The 14,202-nt window shown below is 37.8% G+C and overlaps 1 protein-coding gene and 1 pseudogene across 1 annotated transcript; both read right to left on the bottom strand.

Annotated features, from left to right (window-relative positions):
* Nucleotides 1-3,094: 3,094 nt before the first annotated feature.
* LOC133749577 (glutathione S-transferase LANCL1-like) lies at nucleotides 3,095-4,371 on the bottom strand. Its single transcript, XM_062178812.1, is given in 1 exon segment — nucleotides 3,095-4,371. A coding segment is annotated over 1 exon segment (1,152 nt). The 3' UTR covers nucleotides 3,095-3,219.
* An 8,827-nt stretch (nucleotides 4,372-13,198) lies between these two features.
* LOC133749333 (BRO1 domain-containing protein BROX-like) lies at nucleotides 13,199-13,938 on the bottom strand (annotated as a pseudogene).
* Nucleotides 13,939-14,202: the final 264 nt, after the last annotated feature.

Here is a 14,202-nt window from a genome sequence, read left to right as displayed (position 1 = left end):
AATCTTTACTTAATATATACTGAATTGATCTTCTGTATATAAAGATAATTGAAACGGAAGATTGATGTGAATGGAATGGGAGAGGGAGCGGGAGATGGGAGGGTTGCAGGTGGGAGGGAAGTTATGGAGCCACTATAATCCAAAAGCTGTACTTTTGAAATTTATATTTATTAAATAAAAGTTAAAAAAAAGAATATGTTGGATTAGAGAAAAGAAGGAGACACATCTGAGATGGGGGAATTCTCTCCTGCTGCCTAACCATTGGCTGGGACCACCACACATGACTCAGAAACATCCTCTTAAGATTTGCATAATTCTGTGGAATAAAAGGACAAAATTAATAATATTGGGATATGGCATCCTCTATTTTTTGTGTCCATTCAAGGAGAGCATGCTGAGTGGACATTTTGTGCCAGGCAGTCTGATCACTTACAGGCCTCGCTCTTCCTGGAGTTAAGGTGATTTCAACATTCAGTGAATGTTGATTGCCCACAATATCCCAGACACTCATGCACAGTGCTGTCTACAGCTTGGCCAAAGTTCCAAAATATTAGTATTTAATAACTTTCAGTTTTCCTAACTGTTGATATCAGGTGGATAGCATTATATATTGTCTTTATAGATCAGCATGCAGTATTTGTGTTTTGAAACTGTGTTGTCACATAGAATGCAATCAATATAAGACAATCTAGGCTGGTGCCTCAGCTCAACAGGCTAATCCTCCACCTGTGGCTCAGGCACAACTGGTTCTAGTCCTGGTCGGGGCGCCAGATTCTGTCCCGGTCGCTCCTCTTCCTGTCCAGCTCTCTGCTGTGGCCCGGGAGTGCAGTGGAGAATGGCCCAAGTCCTTGGGCCCTGCACCCGCATGGGAGACCAGGAAAAGCACCTGGCTGCTGGCTTCAGATCAGCGCAGTGCGCTGGCCACAGCGCCCCAACCACAGTGGCCATTGGAGGGTGAACCAACGGAAAAAAAGGAAGACCTTTCTCTCTGTCTCTCTCTCTCACTGTCCATTCTGCCTATATATAAAAAAAAAAGACAATCTAGTAATTGTTTATGTGATGCCTCTGTCATTGTGTTTAACTATTTTGTGGTGGTTGTGAAAGGCTAAGCAATGTTCCCCTACAAAGATTCTCATATCCTAATCCCTACAGCCTTGAATGTCACCTATTGTGGAAAGGGGGACTTTGCAGATGCTATTAAATCAAAGATATTGTGATAATGGATGATCCTACATAATATAGTTGTGTTTTAAATGTAGCCCCAAGACACCTATAAGAGGGAGGCAAGAAGGTCAAAGGCATAAGAGGTTTGATGATGGAAGCAAGAGGTTGGATTTAATACACAAAGGAGCTGTAACCAAGGGGTACAAAAGGCTGCAAGAGGCAAGGAACATTCTCCACTGCATTCTCCGGGAAAAATCAGCCTCACCAGTACCCTAACTTTTAGCCCCATGTGTTATTCTTTGAACTTCTGACACTCCCAGGACTGTAAGAGAAGAAATATATGTTGTTTTAGATTGCTAAATGTGTGGTAATCTGTAGAGCTGCTAATAATAAGTAAATCTATATAGATAATATATATTATATATAACAAGTATATATAATATATAATAAGATATATAAGTAAGTATATATAATATATAATATATATAATAAGTAAGCATATATAATACATGTAAGATATATAATAAATATATATGTAATAATAAGTAAATATATATAATATATTTAATAAGATATATATATATATATATACTTGAATTAGCTGTTTTTGTCTCATTAGTAGGCACTACTTAACTCATTCTCCTGAGTTCAGAGTTACTTGTTGAAGTCAACAGCATTACTCTACTTTGATTAATAGCAGCTTACAACACTTCAGCTTCCAGTCACTATCCGACATGTCATTTTCATCCAATACTTTAATTATACCTGTTTTAATCAGATCCATGTTAGTGATAACTCATTTTGGTATATAAATCAACAAAGCCCCTTATATTCAAACACATACTCATGTCTTAGCACAGCATTTGTTTCTGATCGTCATTTATTGGGTTGTTTAATTTTTCTGAACAGATAATTTCCCTTAGTCATTTTTACATGGTTTATTTGCTTTTCTTAAAATGTCATTATTCAACCCTTACGAGATTGCGCCCCTTCCTTGGCTTCAGCACATTTTTAAATCTTGTGGTCATCAGATTTTTATGGTTTCTGTTGAATAGTTTAGTGACAACAAATCTGCTCCCCCTTGCACAGCACTTGGCTATCCCCTCTCCCCCTTACCAGCTTTAATTTACTGGGCTAGGTAAAGTGGAGTGGCAGGTGTCATATTCCAGTTCCAATTTGTCACATGGCTCTTTGCCTTAGGGACCAAGATCTTTTTTTTTTCCTAGTTTGCAGCATATTCACACACAAAATTTACTTCCTTATCTTATATGAGTATCAGTACCATACAATACAAACAAATGTAGATAAATAGTTCTAAAATATACTAGGTTATTTTAGAGAAAGCAATAAACTGTAATTGTTAGCTTATCTTGAACTTTCAAATAAGAATTTTTACAATGACTCAAATTTTAGAATTTTTTGATAGAAACATTGGCTTACAGAGCCTTACAGACAGAAATGGGAAAACTCAAAAGTACATGTAGTTCTAGTCCAAGTAGGCATGAAAAATTTCAAAAATGTTATTTAGGTTCTTAGTAGAGTTTGTAACTTGTGAAATTATTCTTTTGAAAGCATACAGTTATAATTTTGTCCCCTTTCATAATCAGCCACTTAGAGAAAGTAAGTTATGTAAGTTGTCTGCCCTCCTTGTTGAAAGAAAAGTATTAAACAGGAGAGGTAGAGGGCAATATTCAACAATGGTCATATATTTATCTTTGTTTATCTATAGTTTCTTTTACAAACATTTGGAACCATAACAGATGGATATATTTATAAACTTAACTGTAATTTTCTCCAAGTTCTGAAATATATGTCTATGACCTCAAAATACTGCACATCCTCTTTTCAGGAAGAAATAGAACTTAAAGGACTGCTTCAGATACTTTTAAATAAATATAAATACTAAAACAAGGAACTAAACGAAAGACAAATTTTGAAAAAAAAATCAACCAAGTACACCTTTGATTCTGTTTTCTTGAAAAGCATGGAAGTACACAGCCAGCTTTGAATACACGGAAAGGATCATGCTTAAGTTGCAGGGGGCATGCTTTCTTTTTAGAGTTCAAAGGCAGGGAACCTGGTTTTCGTGGGGACTAACAGGTCAGCCAAGAAATATATTGTTCCAGCCATTCCTTCAAAGAGGGAGAAAGGAGTATCCGGTGTTCTGCATCCATGTTCTCCATAATCTAAGCACCATTCAGCAAATTTACAGGCCCTGTACAGACACTTCATGTCTTGTGTCAGGTTGTACAATGTCAGGAAGGCATAGGCATTCCCCGCAGCACCATGGCACAGCCCACATCCCTTCCTCAACAACCCGTACTGCCAGATCATATAAGCACACTAATAGGCATCACAGAGATACTGCTCCTCTTTGAATACCTCGTAGGCCTGGATGAGCATGTAGATTGCCCCAGGGGCACCATGGCACCAGTGGACAAGCAGATCTCGATTATCACCCACACATGGAGGGTAATTGCCAGAAGGAAATTTCAGCTGCCAGACATAGTCCACGCTGGGTTTGACCAAGTTATGCAACTTCCCTTGGCTCACTTGAAGGCTGGGCTGCATTAGGTAGTAATAAATTCCTGCCAGGCCATGAGCAGCACCCACATAATATTCCTGGTACCATTCATACATCAGTGGAGTCTTTGCTGTAAAGTTTCTCTTCCTAGCTAGGTTTTCTCCAGAGGTTAAAACTGTTTCACAAATCTGCTGAATATGGCTTCGAGGAATCTTCTCCTCTCCAAAGTTCTTCTTGACAAAAAGAAGAGCATAGATGTACCCCATTCGTCCATACAGCATTTCACTTGGAGTATGTGGAACAATCTTATTTAGGTGAATTAGCTGTGCGATGCAATCTTCTGCCTGCTTCTCATTGTTCATCTTGTGATACAGCACAGCAGCCACTGCCAATGGGCCTGCGTCCCCACAGAGAAAGGTGATGGAACGCTTGGACAAACAGTTCAGACTTTGCTTTACGTAGCCATGTGCCGTCTGCAGGTAGGCAGGGTCCCCGAAAACATCATACAGATCCCGAGGGTCTGCTGACTTTAGGCCTCTCTCCATCTGCTGAAGCAGCTCTCGAATCTTGTTGATCAAGCGTTGTGAGAACTCGGGCATCAGCCTCCCAGCAGAATCAAAGTAGCTCTTGGCCAGGGATTTGTTATAATTGGCATAAGGATTCGGGAAGGCCCTTTGAGCCATGAGGCCTCAAGCGAGCCAGGATGAGCGAAAGCTGTTTCGCACCCCACGTTCCCACGCTCGTGATTTAATGCAAGAGCGGCTCCTGCCACCTGACAACCTCCTCCAAGATCTTAATCTCCAAAGACTATCTAGACTGTGGATCATGTTGATTTGAGGTTGAGATTCCGAGAAAATGGAAGAAAGTTCATTGACAGTTGGTGTTTGATTCATTCATTTGTCCATCCAATAGATACTCTGAATACCATGAGTTCTGAGGACAGACATTATCAATGGGTTGGTAGTAAATGAAGTCAATCTTAACATGCATGTGCACAGAAGCATTGTTTTGTCATTGACTCATAGAGTTTGGATTAAAACTTATCCATTTGATTGGATTGTATGCCATGTACTAATGCTGTATTCCTTATGGTGTCTGTATTTATGGAGAAACAGAACTATCGACTCTCATTATATTGTCAACCTTGTTTTCTAAACGCTTCTTTTGGAACCTTGATACTATCACATTGCAATCCTTTGTTTCCTGGGTCCAATTCCATACATAGGAGAACCAATATCACCAAGGAATTTGTAGAGTTCCATATGCTGTTCCTCACTGCCACTCTTCTCCCTAGCCCTCCCCATCTTGTCCCCCACCCCAGTACAAATTTTGTTCAGAACAGTGGAGGTGGTGGAGGTGATGTCATGACAAAAATCACAGCTGGAGGAAGGGGAACTCTGCAAAGCAGGAAGCCCATGACTGAACTGAAGCCTCTTCTTTGTTGTTTTTTATTAGGGTTAATAATGATGTAGTCATTGAGTTGAGTCTGGGAATCATGGATATCAATGTACTTGAAATTGTTGTACCTTGTAAAAGAAAATGAGTTACAGGAGGTAACTGGAGAAATAAGAGAGGAATCTCCTAAAATTTGTTTAGGAAAAATATTATTAGGAAAATGAGTAATGAGGGGTTGGTAGCATGTTCTTGAGTTATGTTTGTGTTATTTGTGTGTGTGTGTGAGTGTGTGAGAGAGAGAGAGAGATTTTGAACAGGTATCTTTATGTACTGTGTCTAAAGTACATCTCTTTTTTTAAAAAAAGATTAATCTATTTTATTTGAAAGTCAGGGGTACAGAGAGAGTGAGAGACAAGAGAGAGATCCTCCCTTCATTGGTGCACTCCCCAAATGTCCGCAACAGCAAGAACTGGGCTGGTCTGAAGCCAGGAACTTCCCCTAGGTCTCTCAAGTGGGTGCAGGGATCAGCACCCGGGCCACCCTCCACTGCCTTCCTTGGCACACCAGCAGGAAGTTGAATCAGAAATGGAGCAGCTGGGATTCAAACTGGTGCCTACATGGGATTCTAGCATTGCAGGAGGTGGCTTCACTCACCATGTCACAACGCTTGCCACTAAAGTCCATGGCACCACTACCATGGGCCTGTTTTAAGCACTTAGTGCTTTTATAGCTTCTTGACCATGTACCATCCTGTCTTCTGGCTCACACAGAGATACTGCCCCTGTGTGTCTCTGATGATACTATGATCCCTATACCCTCATCCACTCTTTTCTTCAGCAGAGTCCAGTTGTCCACTGATATATTTGGGCTTTCTTCAGTTTTTTGGTATTTTTCCATTATAGTTCCTTGTTTCACTGCTACTCACAGCACTGCTATAGTTTGAATATCATTTTATTTTCTTCTCCTTTAAAAGAAAAAAAGTACTATTAGAAAACTTGTAAAAGCACCATTTTCTTCTCCAATACTTTCATCAAGAAAACAAATAAAATAAATCACTTCATTTTTAACAAAAATTTGTGCATACCAAGCAATTAGTGTGTCTGTGACTCAGTAACCCAATAGCACAGGCCCTAAATTTCACAGATAATCACTCAGGTAGTCTGCACTTTTCCTTTGTACTCAGTTTCCCAGATCCTCAGGAAGGCCCATGGACATACTCACAACTCTACCTCTTTCCCCCTTCCTTCACTTAAGTCTCTCTATCCCTTTCATTTTCTCTTTTCCTCTTCTCTAAAACTGGAACTCCTCCCTTCCTCCTTTTAGGAAAGCAATTCCTGATTACCCTATTCCCAGAGAATATTCTAAGACATAATGCTTGACATTTTTGCAGCCTGGGGAGAATATATGCTTTCTTGAGGTTTTGTCTTTGTTTTCCAATTCATGGTTCAACCTTTGCAGAGTTGTTCAAATCTGGCACCTTTCTCCCTCCAATTCTTCAGAGAATTAGTCAAGCATGCTAAAGAATGAAATTTGAACATTCAAGAACAAATTTCATGAGAGGGTCTCTCTACCTAATCAGTGCCCTGCCTAATGCTCAGTACAGCATCAAGACTATTATGTTATAAATCATCAGTAAGGCTCCAGCAGCATTCTATGATCTATTGATGACATCACTACATTCCATGGGCTCAGTAAATAGTTGCAGGATTGCAGGATTGCAGGATTGCCACAGCCAATTACCTAGGGTAATTTATTTCATCCAATGGAAACTGTAGCATGCACTTTATTTTAAAATTTTATTTGCATTTGATACTAGAATTAGAAGATAGATGATGTGGAATAAACAAAAGAATGCATTGTATGCATCTTGAAATACTGTATTACAAAAGTTCCCCAATGATGAGGATTTGCAAGATGATTAGGTTTATAGCCATGGTTGTCTCATAGAAAATGACAAATGTTAGTAGTACTATTTAACTTATGTACATACATAAGTACAATGTTTGAAGAGATAAACAGGTTTACCCTGATTGAATGTATGCACTTGATTCAATTTATAATGTATATTGAAACATCAGTCACTTAGTGTGCATAAATACGTAAAATTTTATCTCAATTTTTTTTTATTTTTATTACTCTAAAGAGAACAGATTTCAAGTAGTTCATAGATTCAGCTCTAAGAATATACTGATACTTCTCTCAATTCCTTCTCATTTCCTTTTTCCTTTTTTAATTATTGCAATAACATTTTTAATTTACTTTTTACAGGCTTACTTCTCTACTAAATAAAGAGTTCATCATGTAAAAAGTAGAAAGACCACTATTCAGTGGGAATACAGACAAGGGCTTTAAACAATAATTAAATGCCAAGATGTCAATTTCATACATATAAAGTTTTTGTCTTTACTCTATATATTAACAGCCACAAATCAGAGAAAATATATGATACCTGCCTTTTTGCATCTGGATTATTGCACTAGGCACAATTGTCTCCAGTCGCATCCATTTCATTTCAAAGACTGAGTAGTATTCCATCATGAATATGTACCACATTTATTTTTAAAAAATCTTATTTATTCAAGACATAGAGTTGCAGACAGAGAGGAAGGTCTTCCATCTGCTGGTTCATTCCCCAAATGACCTCAATGCTTGGACCTGAATCAATTAAAAGCCAGGATCCAGGAAACCTGTTGAAGTGAAATGGACACTATGAGAAACAGTGACTTGATCAGCTCTTGTCCTGACTGTTGATGTACAATGTAATACTTTATCCCTTTTAGTATTTTTTTTGTCCTAGTACTATTGGTTGAACTCTGTAATTAACACACAATTATTCTTAGGTGTTTAAATTTTAACTGAAAAGTGATCCATGTTAAATATAAGAGTGAGAATAAGAGAGGGAGGAGATGTACAATTGGAACATGCTCAATTGGACTTACCCCAAATGGTGGAGTTAGAAAACGTGCCAGGGGATTCCAATACAATCCCATCAAGGTGACATGTACCAAGGCCATCTCACTAGTCCAAGTGATCAATTTCAGTTCACAGTTGATCACACTGATAGGTCTAAGAGTCAAAGGGATCACACAAACAAGACTAGTATCTGCAAATACTAACTGATAGAATAAAAAAGGGAGAGAAGTATCCAACATGGGAAGTGGGATACACAGCAGACTCGTATAATGGCAGATGTCCTAATCAGTACTCTGGCCTCAGAATCAGCCCTTAAGGCATTCGGATATGGCTGAAGAGCCCATGAGAGTATTTTAAGCATGGAAAGCCAAGACACTCTTGATATTTATCTTTTATCAGATGCATAGATAGCAAATATTTCCTCCCATTCTGTTGATTGCCTCTTCACTTTGTTCAGTGTTTCCTGTTGCACAGAAGCTTCTTAGCTTTATGTAATCCCATTTGTCTCTTTTTTTTTTTATTAAACTTTTATTTAATGAATATAAATTTCCAAAGTATAGCTTATGGGTTACAATGGCTTCCCCCCTCGCATAACTTCCCTCCCGCCCGCAACCCTCCCCTTTCATGCAAGATTATGAAGACGAAGACATAGAGGAACTGCAAGAAGCAGATTTCAAAAAATTGATAAGAACATTAAGAAGTTCTCAAAAACAAATTCTTGAACTACAGAAATCCTTAATGGACAAGATAGAAAATCTCTCCCGTGAAAATGAAACATTAAGGAGGAATCAAAATGAAATGAAAAAACTAATGGAACAGGAATTCTCGATAGTGCCATTTGTCTCTTTTTGCTGTTTCACCTTTGCTTCTAGGATCTTATTGATGAAGTCTTTGCATGGCTTAACTTGCTACACCACAACATCAACTCCTCCTCCTTATCTTTTCTTATGAAATTTCTTGGTACTTATGAATTTTCATGAAAAAATTTCTGCATAAGAACTTTGCTTGGGGAGTAATATCATGTAAAACATGTGTGATTTGATCTCCATTTATTGGAAAGACAAGTTTCTATAAAAGAACCCTGTGGAAGCTTCCTTACTCACATGCCAGTATTTATGTAGTGGCAGCAGGAAACAGAGATGAATATCTTACAGACTTTGTTCTACTACTCTTGATGAATGTAATGAGAAGTTTATTTTCATACTTAACTGTATGGGTAATGCCATGTCTGTTTACAAACTCTTACAATATAAATTACACCCAAATGTGAATATATATTCAAAATCTAATATTCTAATTTGTTATATTATAAATATCTGTTGTATACAATTTTGTCACACAAAATAATAAGAGGTATAAATTTCCTAATTTCAGGGCATACATTCTTCATAGTGATGCCATCTCTGCACAATATTATATTTTTATTTTTGATAACGTGAAAGGAGACTGCATAGCATTTAAAGTGAAATTCTGTGTGACCCTTTCAGGTCAATGTCCATCAACTGACTTTTAGACCAAGAAGCCTCTGTAGATAGGCTTTAATGAAGGAGAAAATTATTACAGACCAGATGCAAATTTTAGCTTGCTTTAGAGAAACTTGATAATAAATAGGAATGGGATGAATGTTTAACACCAAATATCTGCATACAAGCCACATCAGGCAGAAAAGGCAGACTAGCACATCCTCTGCCAATGAAGAGGCAGAGTGCAGGACAACAAGAGGATTTGGTTAAGTGGTAGCCATACATTTCTCACACTCTGTCCTCTCACTCAATCATTACAATTTAGATAATTCAATGTCATTTTGAAATTCAAAGAGAAGTAGGCCACATAATCCCACTCATGATCAGAATTGATAAAGATAATAGGAAATAAAACAAATTTGCCATATAAAAAGTAAACTATTAATGTAAATACCAGCAATGAACAGTTGGAATTTGAAATAAAAATACAATGAAACAGAAAGATGAAGTTGAAGGAAGGAGGAATGGGAGAGACAAAAAGGAGAGAGAGTAGGAGAAGGAGGTAGAGAGAAGGACTGAAGTATAAATCCAGCAACATATATACACATGAGTGGAGAAAACTACCAAAAATATCAAAAGAAATAAAACCAAAGTCAATGAACAAGTATACCTTCTTAATGATGGAAAAGCACAAAATTACTAAGATACTAAATCCTCCCAGCTGGACCAATAGATTCAGTACAATCCCAGTAAAAATAAAACTTAGGATGCTATTCTGCAGACATTGAGAAACAATTTTCCAAACTTGAGAAATTTATACAATCCTGAATAAGATCAAACTTGAGAAATATACAGTTCCTGACTTCCTGTTTTTTTTATAAACCTACAATAATCAAGAGACCATGATGTTCAACAAAGTATAGATGTGTAGATAATTGTAATGGCACCAAGAAACTCAAGTAAACACTTTTTAATAAGTAAAATTAATTTTAGTTTCATAAATAAAAAGATAACTCATTATATAAATAACACCTCTAGCAGAAGTAATATGTTAGCTGTCACTGCTTGGTACCAAATGCAGTTAACACAAATAGCTACATCACTCCATAATTTTCACACAACTCTACATTTGATAATTTCCCTAAATTTCCAAAATCCAGGTCAGAAAGCATTAAATATGATGGGTTGGGGTATTTTTGTCACAGAGTATTACCTTTGCTGAGCCAACAGAATGTTTAATTACTGATTTAAAGTAATACCAGTATTTACTGAGTTCTACAGAAACACTGGGCATTACATGTTTCTATTTCGTGAATGGTAATAGAATACACAAAAATGTCAATGTGAAAATTTAGTAACTAGGTTAATAGGCTCTATTACTTAAGACAAACAAGTCTTACAGATAGAGAAAAAAGAGCTGTGCAGTACTGCATAGGATTATGTCAGTAAATGGCTTACAGCAAAGTCGATGATGGACTTTGTAATGAGGATCACACAAAATATGGGGAAGTTTAATAAATTATTTTTCCATAGACAACAAAATAAAACCAAATGCCTGTTTGTTATTACTCCAATTATTCTGAAAACTGCAGTTTCAGATATTAAATATCATACTGTAAGCAGAAATTTTCAATTCTGTATATTAAAAAAAACAAAACATCACACTGATTCTGTGTAGCATTTCCTAAGGAGTGTCTCTAAGCAGTGTAAACTACAATACAGGATTAAAGTAATCACTCATCTGATCACAATATTGAATTGGGCATATGCTACTCATTCTTTATAATGAAATGTGTATTACTACATTAGCCCTTTGTGCAGATTTTATTCATTCCTCACAGGGCTGTTCTGTGGAATTAATGGCTTATTTGTGTAACTGCTCAGCACAGTGCCTGGCAAACAACAAGTTCTCAATACACACTACTATTATTTCTGTTAAGTGGACCGATCTGTCCATTACAATAGGTAAATTGGCTAACATGCCAGGAGAATAATCAAAAGATAAATTTACAGTTGTGTGACTTTCGTTACAGTATTATGCCTCCACTAGTTCCCAAGTCTGTGCACATACTAACCTATCTGTTCCCAAGATTATGATCTATTATTCAAGTTATACTGTATTTAAGTTGTTCTCCAAGTTTTTGCTATGGCCTTTGGCCTAAAGCAATAAAATCCTGACAGGACATATGTATTAGAAAACCATAAAAAACGATGTACACTGAATCAGGCAACAAAGGTGTTTTACTGTAACTCCTTTACCACAGAAGTAAAGAGTTACCAGTATAATTCATAACAACCTACCTCACAGAATTAAAGTTTCTTCTTTACATCATCTTTACATCATGCAAAATTGTACTTCAAAAAACATTTTCTGTTCATACTGTCTTCTCTTCCATAAGAAATATTAGCAGCTGTTAACAAAGTTCTTTCTCTAAGTAAAAAACACATTAGAAAAGGTACTTGTAAAAATTAATTTAGGGTTATTGAAAGAGAATGAAACACAGGGCTACAATAATAGAGATACATTCTTAAGAGACTCAACATACCTATAAACACTGATTTTCAAGGAAGTGACTGATTCTAATCTATTTAAGGGATTTGGTATGAAAGTATTCTGATCTTTAAGTCACTGTTTTTCTACCAAAAAAGATAAATGACTCAGATCACACCGGGTCTGTATTAAAACTAATACAATAGTGAGGGAGAAAAAAAATCCTGTCTTTGTTAAAAACTAATTCCTGTCATTTTTCATAAGGAGGAACATAAACTTTTTTTTGTGAAAATATACCTGAATGTGAAAGCTACGTGATTTATGCCTGTAATATATTAATCTGAAATTATTATTTATTTATTTATTTATTTATTGACAGGCAGAGTTAGACAGTGAGAGAGAGACAGAGAGAAAGGTCTTCCTTTTGCCGTTGGTTCATCCCCCAAGTGGCCGCTACGGCCAGCATGCTGCAGGCGGCGCATTGTGCCGATCCGAAGCCAGGAGCCAGGTGCTTCCTCCTGGTCTCCCATGCGGGTGCAGGGTCCAAGCACCTGGGCCATCCTCCACTGCAGTCCCAGGCCATAGCAGAGAACTGGACTGCAGGAGGAGCAAAGGGGACAGAATCTGACGCCCCAACCGGGACTAGAACCCGGGGTGCTGGCGCTGCAGGCAGAGGATTAGCCTAGTGAGCCAAGGTGCCGGCCTTTTTTAAAATTTTATTTATTTATTTATTTATTTATTTGACAGGCACAGTTAGACAGTGAGAGAGACAGAGAGAAAGATCTAATCTGAAATTATTATTATCCGGAGTCAAAAAAAGATCTAACCCCCAAATACACCTTTTAGAGGCACAATAAAATCTTTCAAGCATTGTCCTGATTAAAAAGGAGTTTGGAAACAAAGCATGGAGGCATCTCCACTGTATTCAAAACCAAGAACAAATAAACTGGAGGCAGGTTCCCTCTGAATGTAGTATTCTAAAGTTTCAGAGAAATCATTTTAAGAAAAATTAATATCTTATCCACTAGCAGTAAATTTTAAGTGCACATCTTATTCCAGGAGTATGTTAGGATAGGTGGCAACCAGTGTCTTTTTGAGGTTTGATATCTTGTTCTTTCACAGGTTTCACATCTTCTTCTAGTTTGGGTTTGGCACTGTCATCCTTGGGTCTCTTGGAGAGATCAAAGGCAGCCAATGTTTCTGGTGTCCACTGAGTACTTACAGGAGGAAATTCAAAAAGTACAGGCTCTACAAGACCATAATTTGCTTTGAGTTCCAGTTGTGGGGCTTTGGCTGGAATTTTCTCCATTTAGCAGAGTATGCAGGCTCCAAACTGGATAAAGTATGATCAGCTTGATAGAAATTGGCTGTTTCATATGCCAATGCAGCAATTAGTCCAGGTGCATGTTTTAGTTTGATTGCTCGAGCAATTGTTCCTTCTTGAGCTTCAGCCTGACACTGGATAACATAAGCGGCTTTGAGCCGAGCCTCCAAATCCCTTCCCTTTTCTGCAGGTTTGAGAAGTTTTGGGATGTGATTTTCCTTCAAATGTTTAAAAATCCCAGCCACAATTTTTTAAGCTTTGATAGACATCTTTTGCTTCATCCTCTGTTATGTTTTCTTTCCCAGCCAGTCTTACAGCATAACGTAAAGCTACATTAAATCCCATGGAGATTAATTCCAAAACAGCACTGGGAACCTGTCCTTGTATCAGTCCACTTGAAATTTTGAATATATTGTAACTTGCTTTCTTGAGTAGACTCACCCAATGAATTTATGAAACCTTGTAAAAGTGAAAAATACAAATCTGCGTTCTTCATCATTTCTAGATTACAGCTCAAATCAGTGAACAGTTCAAGGAATCTTGCCCTGGATGCTGTCACGTCATTGCAAATTTTTGAAGCAGGAAGGCCAGTGATTACACGATAATAGTTAAAAGAAACAGGAGCTCTGGCTTTTAACGGGTTTCTATGAAACAAATGTGTCATTTTCTCCAGATAGCTTCCAAGAATAGCTCCAGGGCTCTCCAGGTCCACTTCCTGTTTACCAGTCTCTTCCTCCTCAGCCCATCCCATACAAGAGGCGGGGCAGCTACATATGCATAGGCCACCCCCACCTCCCCCCCTTTGCGAATAGGCATTTCTGTGGAAAGCCGATACTATCAACCCGGGACAGGTGGACCAATGAGGGCACCACTCTGGAGCGGGAGCGGAGCGGGAGCTGCCGCACTCAGGACGCTCGGCCCATCAACC

Source organism: Lepus europaeus, chromosome 20 (genome assembly GCF_033115175.1).
Source record: "Lepus europaeus isolate LE1 chromosome 20, mLepTim1.pri, whole genome shotgun sequence".
NCBI classification, from domain to species: domain Eukaryota; kingdom Metazoa; phylum Chordata; class Mammalia; order Lagomorpha; family Leporidae; genus Lepus; species Lepus europaeus.
This window is presented reverse-complemented; position numbering and strand designations above follow the sequence as displayed.